At 36.3% G+C, this 15,771-nt stretch overlaps 1 protein-coding gene across 1 annotated transcript in view; it reads left to right on the top strand.

Moving 5' to 3' along the window:
• LOC134528093 (agrin) overlaps positions 1-15,512 on the top strand; it is a 143,748-nt gene extending 128,236 nt beyond the window's left edge. The window contains exons 7-10 of the mRNA XM_063361347.1: positions 5,326-5,487; positions 7,710-7,829; positions 8,699-8,875; positions 13,032-15,512. Coding sequence (XP_063217417.1) covers positions 5,326-5,487; positions 7,710-7,829; positions 8,699-8,875; positions 13,032-13,263 — 691 coding nt within the window. The 3' untranslated portion in view covers positions 13,264-15,512. The remainder of the gene's footprint in view (positions 1-5,325; positions 5,488-7,709; positions 7,830-8,698; positions 8,876-13,031) is intronic.
• The last annotated feature ends 259 nt before the right edge of the window (positions 15,513-15,771 follow it).

Consider the following 15,771-nt stretch of genomic DNA (forward strand, 5'->3'; position numbering starts at 1 on the left):
TGAAATTCGTCAAAAAAAATCTATCTCTCATTTTTGGTGACATATCTGACAAGTGGTACGATGAAATTTGAGACTGGCAAATGAATGTTGTGAAGCAATAAACAAAATATCACATTTGTGAACTACAAATGTATAGTTGTTTTTATTTTATAGTAAAAGTATATCTAATAACCCGTGACTTTGCTCACGTAATTTCCGGGTATTGCTGATATTCTACCATTTTAAGAAAAGTATGTATTAAATTCCAAAGATTTTTGAAGAATTATACACAAAGAACTGTCAAGTATAGAACATATTTAATAAATAAAAATATTTTTACGACTTATTTTTAATTGGTTTAGCGTAAGCCTATTTTAACTTTTATTTAAAATTAAGTACCTACCTTATTTTCTATCTCCCGGTTTAGTGACTTTGAGAATACATTTTTCCTTGATGAAATCTTAACTCTTTTCCATCTGACGAAGAAGCCAATTAAAATATAAACTAAGTATCGCGCACTTATTGTATGTTAAGACCGCCATCGTTTTAAATTACTGTAATTTTTTTAGTTATAGTCATGCTTAGGATAATAACATAATATGCCTTATTACGCATACATTTCAGTATTCATTAAACCAATGCATTTTTATTTGAAATGTAGAGCAGTTACCAAATTTCTTATCTCGCATATTGATTTTTTGGTATGGCTAGTATTACTTAAACTAAATTTTTGAATTTTCACTGATGTACTCTTTTCCCTTTTCTATGTGATTTAGAAAATATAGCAATATACGTAAACCAATTAAACCAAAATCGTCCTGAATTTTTATTACCGAAAAAAGTTAAATTCAAAAAATTTTAATATGCGTATTTTATTATTGAATTTATATATATCTTGCCAATACTGATTTAGTGGGTTCCATTTTTTTTATTTTTTAAAATAATATCTACCCCTTTTACTACTTAATAGATAACGTTGAATAAGAGAAGGTTGTTTAAGGTATGTTGATTTTCCTTGCCAATATCTAAAAGTAAATTTGTACAAACGCGAAATATAGTTTAAATAAGTATTTTACTTTTAAAATAAAACCATATTTTGAACGGAACACTGACTATTGGCCCAATACAAAGTTTTAATAGCTAATTTTCACTTCACTCGGGTACAGAATCCCATCATTCAGTAATTTCCGTGGCTAACTTCTTTTGGGATTTCATCATTCTCAAACGACGGTAAAGGAAGCTCCTCTTCAAGGTCGCCTAACGATGCTGATAAGACCTGCCGGGTAATTTGAATCGTTGGTCTTGGATTTTCGAAGGGGGATGGGGGGGGGGGGGGTGAAGGAAGATGTCACGACTGGGCTGGTTAACCAAGTTCTGCCAAATACCACCAGGGGCGTATACGGCCGATACCCAGCGATGAAAGCGATCGCAGCGGCGGAGCTTGTAACTACAACAATTCTTCTGAGAAACCGGTCAGAAAATTTAACCTGGGCTCGCGACTTCTATACATTATATATATTTAATTTTTGTAGTTAGTATCTTTATAGTGAAATAAGGAATGGATAAGTGCAGGAAAAAGACTTAATTTGTGTGGAATTTTTTTACGGAAAATAATGAGTTTGCTAATTGTAATTTGTGTAAACAAAAACTGAGTTATAAATCATCATCGACTAATCTGAAGAAACATTTGAAACGTAAACATTGATATAGTATGCTCACTAATGTACGTATCTGTTTTTATTTTATTTTTAATTTTTGATAAAATCGTAATCTTTTAATGTATGAAAACACTAGTTACTAATTGTTTTCGGGAAAAAAAAGTCCATCTGTTGATTACATCTGTTATTAGTGTCAACTGAGAATTTATTTGCATTTTCATAGCTGTTAGGTGCACAAATATAAATATTATATCTTGTATTAATGTACTTTTTAATATTAAAATTTCATTAGTTTTATTATTGAACGAGACGGTGCACGCACTGCGCACTGAGCGTACTTTGATGTGGGACAATAACCAAACGACTCGTAACAATTTCGCTTTGCGCCTCTCCTTCAACGCCTTCCCCTGCGCTTCCTCCCCTACATTATTTCCCTTCTTTATCCCTTATTCGTCGTTCCTGCTCCCTCCCCTTTCACAAGCTCCGCCCAAGTGACCGTCATCTCGCCGCCTGAGAATTGGAGTGTTCTATGTCCATTGAAGTAGGAACTGAGATATAAGCATTTGAAAGTTCAAATTACTATGAATAGCATGACATAGAGCAAAATAATATTGGTCTTAAACTAAGAACAAACATTTTTACGTGCGTAGACGTGTGTGGATATAGTACAAATGAATACTAATATTAATTTCGTGTCCATAGCATAAAAAACCTAAAAAGTTGACATAGAACACTCCAATACTCAGGCGGCGATCTGCGATCGGGTTCTGCGCACGCGCACATTGGCCGTGGTGTTGTTCCAGGCGAATTCTGAACTGATACTAAAGTACTTGATACTTTTCAAGTGTACTCGTTTGCCGTTCCTTATACAGTCGCGTATCAGTGACAAAGTATCAGGTTGATACTTTTCGAACAACCTTTAGTTGGGACACATCTTGTGCTGATCGAAAAATCGTATTTCAATAATATAATTTTATTAGTGTACTGTACACTGACGCACTTAAATATCGACTGATGATCGCTACAAATGTATTCTGCAGTGATACGTAATAAATTTGGGGAGTATTCGCACACATTATCGCCACAGAATAAACAATTGTTAACAGAAGCGACAAAATGTGGCTTTATCCTTGGTTAGTGCGTACCAGCAATCAGTTGCTCTCGGGGCGTACACGAATGTAAATAAACGATGTTTTCCCATTGAAAGTAAGGTGCTTATGATTTAATGAACAGTTTGTGTGGTAGTAAATACAATAATTCGTCGTAATTTCACAAATATATTTGAATTCATAGTAAGTATTTAAAGTATCCATGCCATGCGTGATTCCAATCAAAATTATTCTTTTGTATTGGAATAAATAAGCTTGTTCGTGCGCATTCTAGCTTTGTGTTCCGTGATTCAGGGAATTGTGCAGTAAATGCCGAAAAATTTATTTAAGAAAGAATGCATAATTTTTGGTGTAACTCGTCGACATGTGATTAAATAATGATTGAAAGCCAGTAGGCGTCTTCTTGTCCGTCATCTCGTTTGCTGTTTGCTGGAAAGAATGCGTGATATTTGTGTAATTCTGTGCTTACTGCCATGCAACGTGTCTCGATGCCTTTTTTTTTTTTTTTTGCCACAATGCACCTAAGACTACAGCTATCAAAATGTAGAGTGATTTTTGTCTATTATTTAATATGCCATTTATATTACAAATGCCACACTTAACATACGTGTGATTTATTTTCCTGTAGGCCTAATGTAACATTGTTGAGAGTGAATTTCTTTAAGTCGTTGGTTTTAATTGGCCCCTACGTTATGTAGTTAACACGTATAAAACATGCATTTACATACTTATAATAAACTTTGTAAATGCACATCATATCTAGGTATTTCTAATGTAGGCCTAAATAGCTATATTTTCTTATTGACACTAACTGAAGAAACGTTCATGTCTGTAAATTTTAGCTCTTAATGGGAGGACAACATGTCATTATGTCATTTTCTTTAGCTTATTTTGTCCATCTTGTCAGATTTTCTGTGTGTACACGTTTGTACAAAGATATTAGACGTCAATACAAAAAAAAAACCTTGCATAATGTTAATCAATGTACGCAAATGTGAAGCCTACATAATTAAATCATTTACAATGCCAGAATTCACTCGTAATCACTAACAAATACAGTAATTAATTCAAATCCGACTAAAACTAAACTGCTAACCCAGAATTGGCTAAACGCGCCCCGAAAAGATGGCGACTGAATAGTAAACAAACGATGAGCGAGTACGCGTGTAAACCCACTTTGTCGCTTCTGTTACCAGTTGTTTATTCTGTGTATCGCATTGATGAAAAAATCCTTTTTATTCGTGTCCGAGCACGATTACCCCAGGTAATGGAAAGCTATGGTGTTTTTTCGTGGCAGGTTGATTGCGAGATGGTTTACCATCGCTCTCCGTGAAAGGAAATCGCCACCCCAAATCCTGGACCTAAATGGGAATTTTTGACGTGACAACGTCTAATAAATCGATGAACGCCGGCTGCACGCACGAAAAGGTGACCCGTTACGTACATTGGCCCGTTACGCTGTGTCCCGTTATGCTCATTGTACGCTTGCGCTGGATCTCTCTTCCACTCGATTGGCCTATGCGTCCGATTTCATTTCTAAGCATTTACTAAAGTTTTAATTGCTAACATTGAAAATATATATACACATGAACTGTTTCGTCGACTGTTTATAAAGTGAAGTGAAAGTTAATGTGGTTTTCATTGCTTATTACAACAATTTCGGCAATAAAGGTTAATTATTCTAGCATTTCAAAAATCTGTTACTAGTATAATTTCAAGTATTTAGGTTATGTTAGATATTTGATTATACTTTATTTATATGAAAACTTGTTCATAAAGTGCAGTAATAATAGGTTGTGTTACAATTGACTAAAAAATTATGGTGATTCATATAACTGATGATAGATATTTGATTATAGTTTATTGATATGAAAACTTGTTCATAATTATATTTAAACTTTATAGCTAAACACCAGTTTTTAAAATTAATTACAAGTCATCTATACGTGAACTGTTTCGTCGACTGTTTATAAAGTGAAGTGAAAAGTTAATGTGGTTTTCATTGCTTATTACAACAACAATTTAGGCAATAAATGTTAATTATTCCTGCATTTTAAAAATCTGATTACTAGTATAATTTCAAGTATTTATTCTTTTATTATTAAAATAAAAAAAATTCACTTTTATTCATAAAAGTATGCAAGCATTTAATCAATGTTTTGTCATGACGTCACGTTAAAATATCGTCCGTATACCGACTTTACAGACAACCAATTTTTTTTTTTAGGTTATTTCCTATATACTTAAAACTTGGCAAGATTGTTATTTATACTACATATACATTAACTGAGCACGGGGATTTCCCAAAATCAGCTCCCAAGGCGGGTTATGGAGTTGTTTAATATGAAAATTTCCCGTCTTCCAAGTAACAGACTCAACCTGATGTGTAAAAAGCCAGGGAGGTGACGGGTACTGCAGCGATGTTTCGATCGGACTGGAGGCGGTTTAGTGTCCCTAGGACTCACGAGAATTTTTTAATGACCAAACGGACCATATTTTTTTAAAGAAAAAACCATAATGAACTTAGTTTTTCGTTGGTTTGTGGAGGGGGTTTGTGACTGTGTGGCGACTGTGCGCAGGGCCCAGTCGCGCAGGAGGGTGACGCGCGTCGACTTCGAGAAGTGCCGCGGCAGGGTTGCCAAGTGCAGCCGCAGCAAGTGCGAGCGCGGCCTGGACCCCGTGTGCGGCACGGACGCGCACACCTACGCCAACCTGTGCGAGCTGCAGGTCGCGTCCTGCATGTGAGTGCGACCCCGCCGTCACGTCCCAGCTGTCGGCGCAGCCGCGGTGCTGCCGTCTGTGGCGGGTGGCGCCAACCAAAGTTCGCAAAGCCAAAGGGAAACATTATAGCATTAACTGTTTAATGAATTTTAACAAAATGGTCAGTATTTTTTTTTTTTTACCTTTATCAAAGCCATTTCATAACATTGTTTAAAACTTCGGTCTGCTAATCAAATGATTCAATAGTCGACCTAGCTGCTGCGGTGGCGAATTCTAGTGGCTGACGCGGAAACTGCGTGTGGTTCACGTGCATAAATGTAGTTGAAAACACAATTCACGTATTTTTTATCACGCTCGGCATTATTTTTAAAGTATTCTGCGTTAAATTTTGTGTCCGAGTTTCGTATTTTAAGTGTATTTTTCAACATGTGAACACGTGAATTGCTCGTTACCTATGTTGGATGTTACACTTAAATGGCCATCGCCATATTGCGACCCCCAAAACGTTGCGGAAATTGGTGCTTGAGCAAGTCTGATGACGGGTAGCAAGTTTGAATTAAAATCTCCGTCGTTGAAATCAGTTACTTCCATGAAGAAAATTCATTTGAAACTGTTTCCATTATGCAAACACCACACTTCAGCCAATGTTTTGGGCGTCTAACCGACGTGGTGCAGACAAAGAAAGGCTCCACCTGGTTACAATGTGAACATGCTGACGTGGCAGTCCCTGAGTGCAGCCATGTGACACACTCGTGTCCAAACGCAGTGATGTCCCTAGACTTTGCGGGGACCTGTGATAATTACATTAGTCGCAGAGGGAAAAGAAGTTCGGGGCCCCCTCTTTTAAAATACTTTTCTCAAACAAACTGGAAATTCAATTTCAAGAGAGTTCTTCTAATTTAGCTTGAGAAATTATTCCTTTAATGATTCATGTGTCAGGAAATTTAGATTTAACACAGTGTTTTTTTTTTGTTTTTTTTTTTTTTGGAAATACAATATTGCACTTTTGTACTGTTTGTTATGGAAAAAATCCATAAATCAATACAAAAAATTATGAAGATAAAAAATTCACAGAAAACAACACTGAATCAGCTGATGGCGGACAAGTGGAACCAACGATGAAACTTAACATGTATTATAGACAACACAGCGACGACAGCGCGGACATTTTCAATTTTGGTTCGCACCATCCACCACAGATGGCAGCTCCGTGGTTACACATTTCCTGTCCATGTGAATTCTGTTCCATTCCCGAAATTACTCCCTACGAAATGCTGTATCCCAAGAGCTAAGATGTTTACACATAAAAAAGATCATATAAACTACAACGCATTCTGGATTCATGAACGTCAGGTCCATACAAAACAGCAAAACATACTGAAAGTACGTTAAATTTAACAATAAATTAGAAAGTTTCAATCAAAAAGGAATTTTACAAAAAAAATGGTCACTTTACTAAAATACTGACCAAGGGCGAACTCACTCGATCCCCACAGAGCCTGATCCTAACTCTCTAACGCCACTTGGGAAGAAAGCTAGTTCAGACCTGTCGAGCAACGCTAACGTTGGCGAGTGGTCAAAGAAAAAAGAGGCGTGGGGAAGATATTAATCTTACCATCATTTCAAATATTTTCATACCGTTTGTAGTAAAGCCTCCAAAAGGTTAAATTTTTTGGTTTAATATGTCATAGGACTGAGCTTTGGCTACTTTTTCAAGTTCAACACTTTAAGGGAGAAGAGAGGACACCACATGAGGAGGTAGGCGGAATTAAAGGAGTTCAGAACTAAGGGAGTTGGTTTGTGCAAATTTTGCCACCTTAATACTTAAAGTAAAAATGAGAACAACCCCACCCCTCATTTTCTCATCTGGATAAAAAAAATTTTTTTGTTGGATTGACGTTTAACCCTCATTCTTGCATATGTGTTTTTGATATGCCAGTTTTACAATACTCAATACACGATGGCATTTTTTACAATTATTCTTATACAAACACGATTTGTTTTGCTATCCAACTGCTAACCAAGTGACTTCAACTTTATAGCAGACAACCTTTCCATAAACTAATACCTCCTTGGGAAGGAAGGTCAAATATTATGCGCACGGCGTGTGGCCTACACGCAGAAATGCAGGGGCGAAGACAGACGTAAAGCCATGAAATCGTTCAACATGATGTGATAAGAATTTTAAAATATCTTGGTTCATTCGACTAAAACATATTAATTGCTCATGTATGATTCACAGGAAAGGAGTTCAGCTGGCTCACCATGGCAACTGCACTGCACTGACGAAGGAAGAAGTTTGTCCCAGTGAGTGCCCGGAAGAAGACAAACCAGTGTGTGGTTCTGATGGCAATGTATACAGGTTCGGGAATGTTATTTTACATTGTATAATATTATAACCAAACTGTCATCAAGCCCTTCACTAACTCTTTCATTCTTTCTCCCATTTTTTCTTCATTTTGATATAAACCACGTGTGTATGAACATACAATATGAAAACCACGCATATGTACCAAAAATATTTTAACAGATACTAATTATATTTAAGTTCAAAATAAATTTTATTAAACCAATATATGAGTTATGTTTTAAAAGTAAATTAACTTATGTAGATTTGACTGTCAAATACTTTGGATGATTGATCAGAACATAAATTATAATTGCTGGCTTTTGAGTTTCAAATACATCCAGTGTTTACACCATGGCATGGACTATTTATTATTTTACAAGCAGCGATATTACTTTCAACGCACTCATCTCCAAATTATTTTCCAGAGTAACTCTTGCAAGTAGGAGAGAGTAGCCAAGTGATAGTTTTTGTATCAATAAAAATAGTTTAAGTGTTTCGGGACTAAGTGAATCAAGCGCAAAAAAACAAATTTGTGGGGGCAAATTATATACTGTTTAGTAACGCAAGATTTAGAAAAAAAATTTAGAGAAAAGCTACTAGGAAAAGCCGAACGTACTGATATCACAGTGCACTGTAATAGCGATTGTTTCTATACCACTTTTCATGAAATTAACGAAATTATAATTTTTTTTACTTAGATTTATCTCCATAGGAACGCTTCGATAGAAGATACACACTCGTGCTGTGTCTCATGATTTCAGTGTTCTATCTTGCACACGTTTTCATTTTTTAAAAATAATAATTTGGTTGCAGTCTTTTTCTGTTTAGTCCAGGACGAAGTGCATCGAGTGACCGCGATGGCGCGGGCGTGCTTGCCGCAGGTCCGAGTGCCAGATGAGGAAGGACTCGTGCGGCCAGAAGGTGGTGGCGGTGCCGCTGCACCACTGCCGCACCACGGAGCGCTGCAACGAGGTGTGCGACGACAAGAGGGAGTTCGTGTGCGCCTCAGACAACAAGTTCTACCGCAACGAGTGCGAGATGAGGCGAGACAACTGCGGGTCCGTACCACTACTGCTGCTACCGCTGCTTATGTTTCTGTATTACTACCACTGTTATTCCTTCCACTCGTAGTATTACTAGTACTGTTACTGCTACTGCTGCTACTACTTCCACTACTAACGTTACTACTACTGCTTCTATTACTTTGTTACTACTACTGATACTACTTTTGCTACTGTTAAAGCTACCACCACATATACTATTACTACTACTGTTACTACTTCTACTGCTGCTAATATCACTACGAGTGCTACCATTAAATCTACTACTTCTTCTATTGTTCTATTTCTACTTCTTCAACTAATCTTGGTAATACTGTTTGAAATACTGTTTACTACCACTGTTAGTATTTCTAATACTAGTCTTACTACCACTTCTATTTCTGCTACTAAAGCTACTACTATACTGTTACTACTACTGCGTCTAATACTATATTACCCCTTCTGTTAATACTTCTACTACTAGTTTTACTTCTTCTAAAACTACTACTGTACTATTACCGATACTATTACTGCTTCTTCTATCATTCAATCTACTACTTCTACTTCTGTACTGTAATTTTTCCATTACTAAACTCATTACTACTGTGACTTCTACTATGACTACTTCTACAACTACTACAACAAATAATTTTTGTTAAACAAAGTTCCCAGTACTCATTCAGCACCTCTTGTGAAAGTACTCCCAACTACATTCGAGAAGGATAGATACTTGCCCCCTCAGATTTATCACTTCTGCGCAGCAGGTTCCACTTAGTATAATTTATAGAGATCACGATTTATCACGAAAATACTTTGCGCAATGATCATCTGCAATCCACAGAAATTATTCTTACTGCTTTGATTGGAAGAAGTACATTTTCACGAGGCGTATTGTCGAGTGTGTTTCGTCATTAGCTGAGTCAAAAGAGTAAAAAGTGTTTTTTCTCCCCACCGATAAGTATCAATATGTAAATACATGTTGCAAATTCAGGGCATAGTGTATTGAAGCTTATCATACGGTTTTGTCGTGATTTGTCGTGATAAACCATGTATTATTATTTATCAAAACAAATTTTTTTTCACCACAAAATGAACACTCATTCGGTTACGAAATGTATACAGCCTCGTAATGCATGGTTTCTGAGCTATTTAAGTGGTTCGGCGCCCATTATAGCCTAGAAAGTTCTGTCACCAGACTTTCCAGCACACGTGAATACAAGGCAGATATTATCTCTATTTTTCCCCTTGCGACTGAGCACTTATCTCAAGGTAATGGCTTGTATGCTAACTGTATTTACTTGGAGTTTCGAAAATATATTTATTATACTTAAGGCTCATTTATCACGCACCGTGCTTCTTTTTTTATTTTATCGTCATTATTATTATTTAAGAACTATTTCTGAAATGTTAACATTATGCCTCTCTTGCATTTGTTGTTCTGTCACTAATATTTTAATATATATTCTCTAAGTGTAATATATTGGGTGTAAAATGTCGTGCAAGTACGTTTTACAACCATTACATAAATTACACTTAATGAACATCGGTTGAAAATATTTGTGACGCAGGGCAACAAGGCAAAAGAGGGTCGTGTTAGAATTTCAAAAATAGCCCTTAAATATTAGTAATGAAGAGAAAATTAAAAAATAATCAACAAGGCGTGTGACTTAGAGCATTATGTTCACATGACTGCCCATTGCATTATATTTGAAAGAAGTATTGATAGCTACAGTGCAGTCCACCTTGTCTGAAACTTTTGGGGTAGACTTTATTACAGTCACTCTTGTCAGCAAATACACTAAATTAAACTTAAACAAAGCCTGAGTCACACTTGTCCTATTAGTATAAGTATTGTAATATTTTAAAGCCTTCTGGACTGAACGAGAAACACTTAGAAATAATTCAAAATAGTTATGTTAAGCTGGAATGGAATGAAGGTATTATTTAGGCTAAATGTATACACTGAGAACATAACAGACGATTTTGGGTTGATTATACGAGAATGAAGCAGTAACAGCATTCATGGGCTAGAAGGGACGGGAATACCCCGAGAAAACCCAGTGATTCGAGGGCAACGTCCGCCACGCTTCCCTCACATGTGACAGAACCCACGTTCCACTTTTCTTCGAGAATGTAACTCGGGAGACGAGTGATCTGACCACTGGAACCCCTTTATGGCCCCAAGATGGGAAGCTAGTTGAAGTTACTTTAATTCATGCTAAGAGGTAGGGGTATGCATTTTTCGCGAAAAATTTTTGAGACTAGCTGAGATTTAATACACTTTAGCATCGTCTGAGTTTCGTGAATTGTTGAATTTCTTTTTTCAGGCATGTGTTCACTGTTGGTAGACTTATCACAGCCATTCAGTGTGGAAGCAAAGGCATCCTGATTTTTCTTGTCAGGCGATCACCAATTACAAGAAAGAAACCGCTGGCGCGGGGATAACGTATTACAGTCTATAGAGCGTTCAGAATTTTTTTTTAACACAAAGCCCTACTAATAGGTTATTACTTCTTGAGAAGATCAAGGGATTTCAATGTGTACCTATGTTTACATAGTGTAACTCACTGAAAAATTGTTATGTTCCCTTTCTAAACAATGACATTTAGTAGCATAAACAATCTGCAGGAATTCAGGAATTATCTTAAGGAGGAGAGATAGAAAGCCAAAGATGCCATATTTATTTCAACTTTTTACACATCAGTTTATTACATTTGATTTCCAAGGAGTATCAGAAATTAACAGTGACTAGCTGCAACAAATAGTTTCTCGTGTGAAAGCAATGGCGACTAGTATGTAATTAAGAAATTAAGTTTTAGGAATTACTAACATGCTATAAATAGACACAAGGTTATGGTCTTTCAAAATCTCTAATGCGTGTATGCGATGCGTCCGTCTCTCTACCTTAACGAAGGCCAATCTTTAATATCGAACAAAAATCATCGTTATGTCATAAAACTGTTGGAACTAACATGGCGTCTTTTAGTTCCTATTCCTCCCCATTAATAAAGTGCAGGGGTTTGAAGAAGTTCTCATTCAATACATTATTTGAATCATTCTTTCAATAGGGATGATTGATTTAAACCATTTTCATGGACTTTCATCATTGCTGGTTTTCACTGTATGTCATATGACGCAACTGTTTGTCTTAATAAGCCTACTGTGTTCGTGTGTGGCGTCGTCGTTGTGTTTTCCAGAATATCTGTTTTTGTTTCAGCGCTGTGTTCGCCTGTGCATCACTGTGTTGTATTGCTGTCCAGATTATCTTGTATAATCGTTGGGTTCGTCTGTTTGTCGCTGTGTTGTCCAAGATTGTTGTTTATCTGTATTTTTTTCTTGTTATAACTATCTCGTCGTTGTCAGACCAATGTTTTTCTGTGCCTAGAATTTCCACTAAGGCCGGACTTTGTTTAGAACGCTCACTACACCCTCCAGCAGCAAAAACGTTAATTTTTACAAGTTGAAAACATTCATATAAATGCTATTGCGTCTGGCGTTGAGAAAACGGCCAAAGTCCAATTACTCCAAAAGTTACGAGGTGAACCGTTATTTTGGTCCAACTGCTTTTTTTTTTTTTTTTTTTTTTTTTTTTGCCAACTAAGCCACCTGTGGCGTTTTTGCGCACACTATGTGCATGCGGTGCATTGTCACGGACAAACCGCCGATCGTATTTACGATAAAAAGATTAGGCTAGGAGCTAAGCCAAAAGTACTTTTATCCAGCTTGGTCCTTTTTGGTCCAAACTGTCTAGCTAGACATAGTTTCGTAGGCAGTCACACGACAATTATTTTATTTAATAAAATTATGGTGATCTCAATGCCGTCGGATAATTACTGTCTACGACAACTTAACGCATTGTCTAGTGTGCATAAAAATGCCATAGGTTCATTATTTTTGGAGAAAAAAAGTGGTTTGACCAAAATCATGTTTCACCTCGTAACTTCTGACCTAATTGGAGTTTCTCTCTGTGTATTTGTGTGTTAATCTTTCTAGTTCATTCTTGTGGTTTCCCTATGCCATGCAATGAAAACCAGGAGTGGCGTATGTCCATAAAGAAGGATTTAAATCAAGTTTTTAGTAAAATCTGACTGACTTGAGGCAGTTTCAGCTTGGTGTTATTCGGATTGCACATGTGTTGGAACTGAGGTGGTTGTTTTCTCGCTCCGGCCGGCAGGAAGCACGTGTACGTGGTGCCGATAAAGCGCTGCCTGGCGGGCTTCTCGTTCCGCGGCTGCCAGAAGATCTGCCCCAACTACTACGACCCGATCTGCGGCTCGGACAACAAGTCCTACTCCAACGACTGCTTCCTGGAGCTGGAGAACTGCCGGTCGCGCGCGCTCGTCACCAAGCAGCACCACGGCAAGTGCGGCCACCCGACTGTCCGCGCCAAGAACTACGTCTACTGAGAGCTCGTCCTGCCGGGCTGGAGAGAGCCCGAGACCACTCTTCGGGACGCCAACCTGTCAGCACCCCCCCCCCCCTCCCCCCCCCCAGTGGCAGCGCTGAGGGTTGATGACCATCGGGCACGCCGATCCAAAGCAACACTTTCCTCCGACCATCATCACCTTGTCCAAAAAAAAAACTGCGTCCGCCCGACCTCTCACACACTCCAGTAGCTTCAGCGAGATGTGTAGTCCCCCGACCCAAAAGCCAAAAGTATCGTTCCTCAGCAGTCTTCAGCAGACTCGAGAAATGAATAAGCGGTAGTCGGTAATATAAGCTTCTGAAAGTAGAAAAGAGAAAAGGATTGCTGATGGCCGGCGAGAAACACAGTGCTGTCCACTATTCTCTTCTTTTTTTTTTTAAATTTCATCATTGTGACATGAATAAGACTCTGTACATCCCAAAATAATGTGTATGACAACATTTTAATAAATATTGATAGTATGCTTTCGTGGAAACGGTCACTAACTAATTACACGTACGTTGAAATTATGGTATGTCGACGTTTCGGCCATCTTCAAGGGCAATCAACAGTCTTCATTGAAGGTGGCTGCAACATGGCGTGCCAAAACTTAGGGTACGCCTTTATTTCTACGGACAAGTATTCTTCAGAACTATTTTAAAGTATTTTTTGTAGCATTCACATCGTCTATAACATAACACGTGATAATTTCCATACTTTTTTGTACGAGTTATTGTGAAGCCGTAAGTCCTGAGCGAGAAACTGAAGGCAATATTCCACAAAATAAAATAAATTTTAAAGTAAAATATGTGTTTAATACTGTTGAGACAATCACGTTTATCTCATTGTTAATATGTACAAATGTTTACAGTAAAATATAATTATGGCTCTTTATATTTTAACTGTATTAGCATATTAGTGCTTAGCTACTGCAACACCCTGTCGTGGTCAAATGTTCCCCTGTAGTGACTTTGATGAGGCAATTGAAGATTTAGGAAGGGAACGGGATGTCTTTAAAGAAAACAATATTTGCTTCCCCGAAAGCGTTATGTACGTGAAAAGTTAAGTAATTTGAACATTTCTTAATATCAAATCCAAATGAATATCAAGAACCAAGAACTAGTGTTTGTTTAGATCTTTTGTGTTTGTACTGTGTGCTAGCAATTACAGGACAAGTAATTAATTCCAACTTACTTAAAACTAAACAGAAAGGAAATCATACTTTTACTTGTTTATTTTAAATATGTTGCACTAAAATATCAATATTTTAAATATTTAATTATTTATGCTTACAACCTTAGCTGTAGGCCTAATTATTTAAAAATATATATGATTTTTATTGGCTGAAAATATTCGCTTCTTAAAGATTATCCCTAATTATTTTTATAAGTATGTCAAATTACTGGTTTGTATACTACAAAGTTAAGTAATAATTTTGAGGTAGCACAGAAAATGTATCCTTCCTACTGATTTATAATTTGTATGTAGAGATTATTCATACAATGTATTTGTATATATTTATTTTCCATATGTTACACTTTAAACAAGTAGGTTATTGTTAATATTTTAGCAATGAATGCATGTAACATAATACTGTACGTATAGCTCAGAAAAATTGTTGTACTGTAGAGTTATAAAAGATTAAATTGTTAATAAAAGCGTTTCAAACATATGTCAAGGAAAAACCTTAGCTAACAGATCCTGAAGTAAACTCCCCAATTTAATTTATAAGACACATTGAAACTTAGTTTCTGAGTAAGGTCGGACATATATGTTGTCAATAATATCTGGTATTTCGGAAAATGTTTGGTACTTTCTAATCTTTAAAGAAATTGCCATTGTGTTACTTGAATTTTGAAACAATTTAATTTTATAATACTGAATACCTCGCCTCCAAAATTGTGAAACAAAAATGCAGGATAACATAATACCGTGAAAATTATTTAGGTTATATTTCATATTCTAATATTCTCTCGGTATATTCATTTGTAATCAAATACTTATTTATAATTGGAAATATTTATTTAATTTTCTTAGAGCCAAGACTGCCAAAATCTACAGTTTTTTTTATAAGAGCTGTGTTGAGTTCCTCCTTATTTCTGTTACTGTTGGTTCTATCGTAATAAGTAATTGTAATTTACCTACTAAAACAATATATGTTTTGACTTACTATAGATTATATAATACTATATTAGTGATAAATATTTATGATGTATTACACAATTATTTATTAAATATCTTGCAAAAACATTACTCTATTTTTTTCTCGCCAAATAATAATTATATATAAATAAATTATTTGTAGTTTGTTTACATAAAAGAAACACAACACAAATGTAATGCTTTGGAAAACCTATGAGAGACTAAATGAAGAGCATTGTGACAAGCTACTACTTAAAGCAGTGATAATCAAGCTCATATATCAGTAATCCATCATCACAGAATTTTATTTTCTGAAAACATGTAAATCTGAAAGTATGGCTTGAAAGTTGACTCAAATTTGTAAGCA

The sequence above is a fragment of the Bacillus rossius genome, chromosome 1, assembly GCF_032445375.1.
Source record: "Bacillus rossius redtenbacheri isolate Brsri chromosome 1, Brsri_v3, whole genome shotgun sequence".
Classification (NCBI taxonomy): Eukaryota; Metazoa; Arthropoda; class Insecta; order Phasmatodea; family Bacillidae; genus Bacillus; species Bacillus rossius.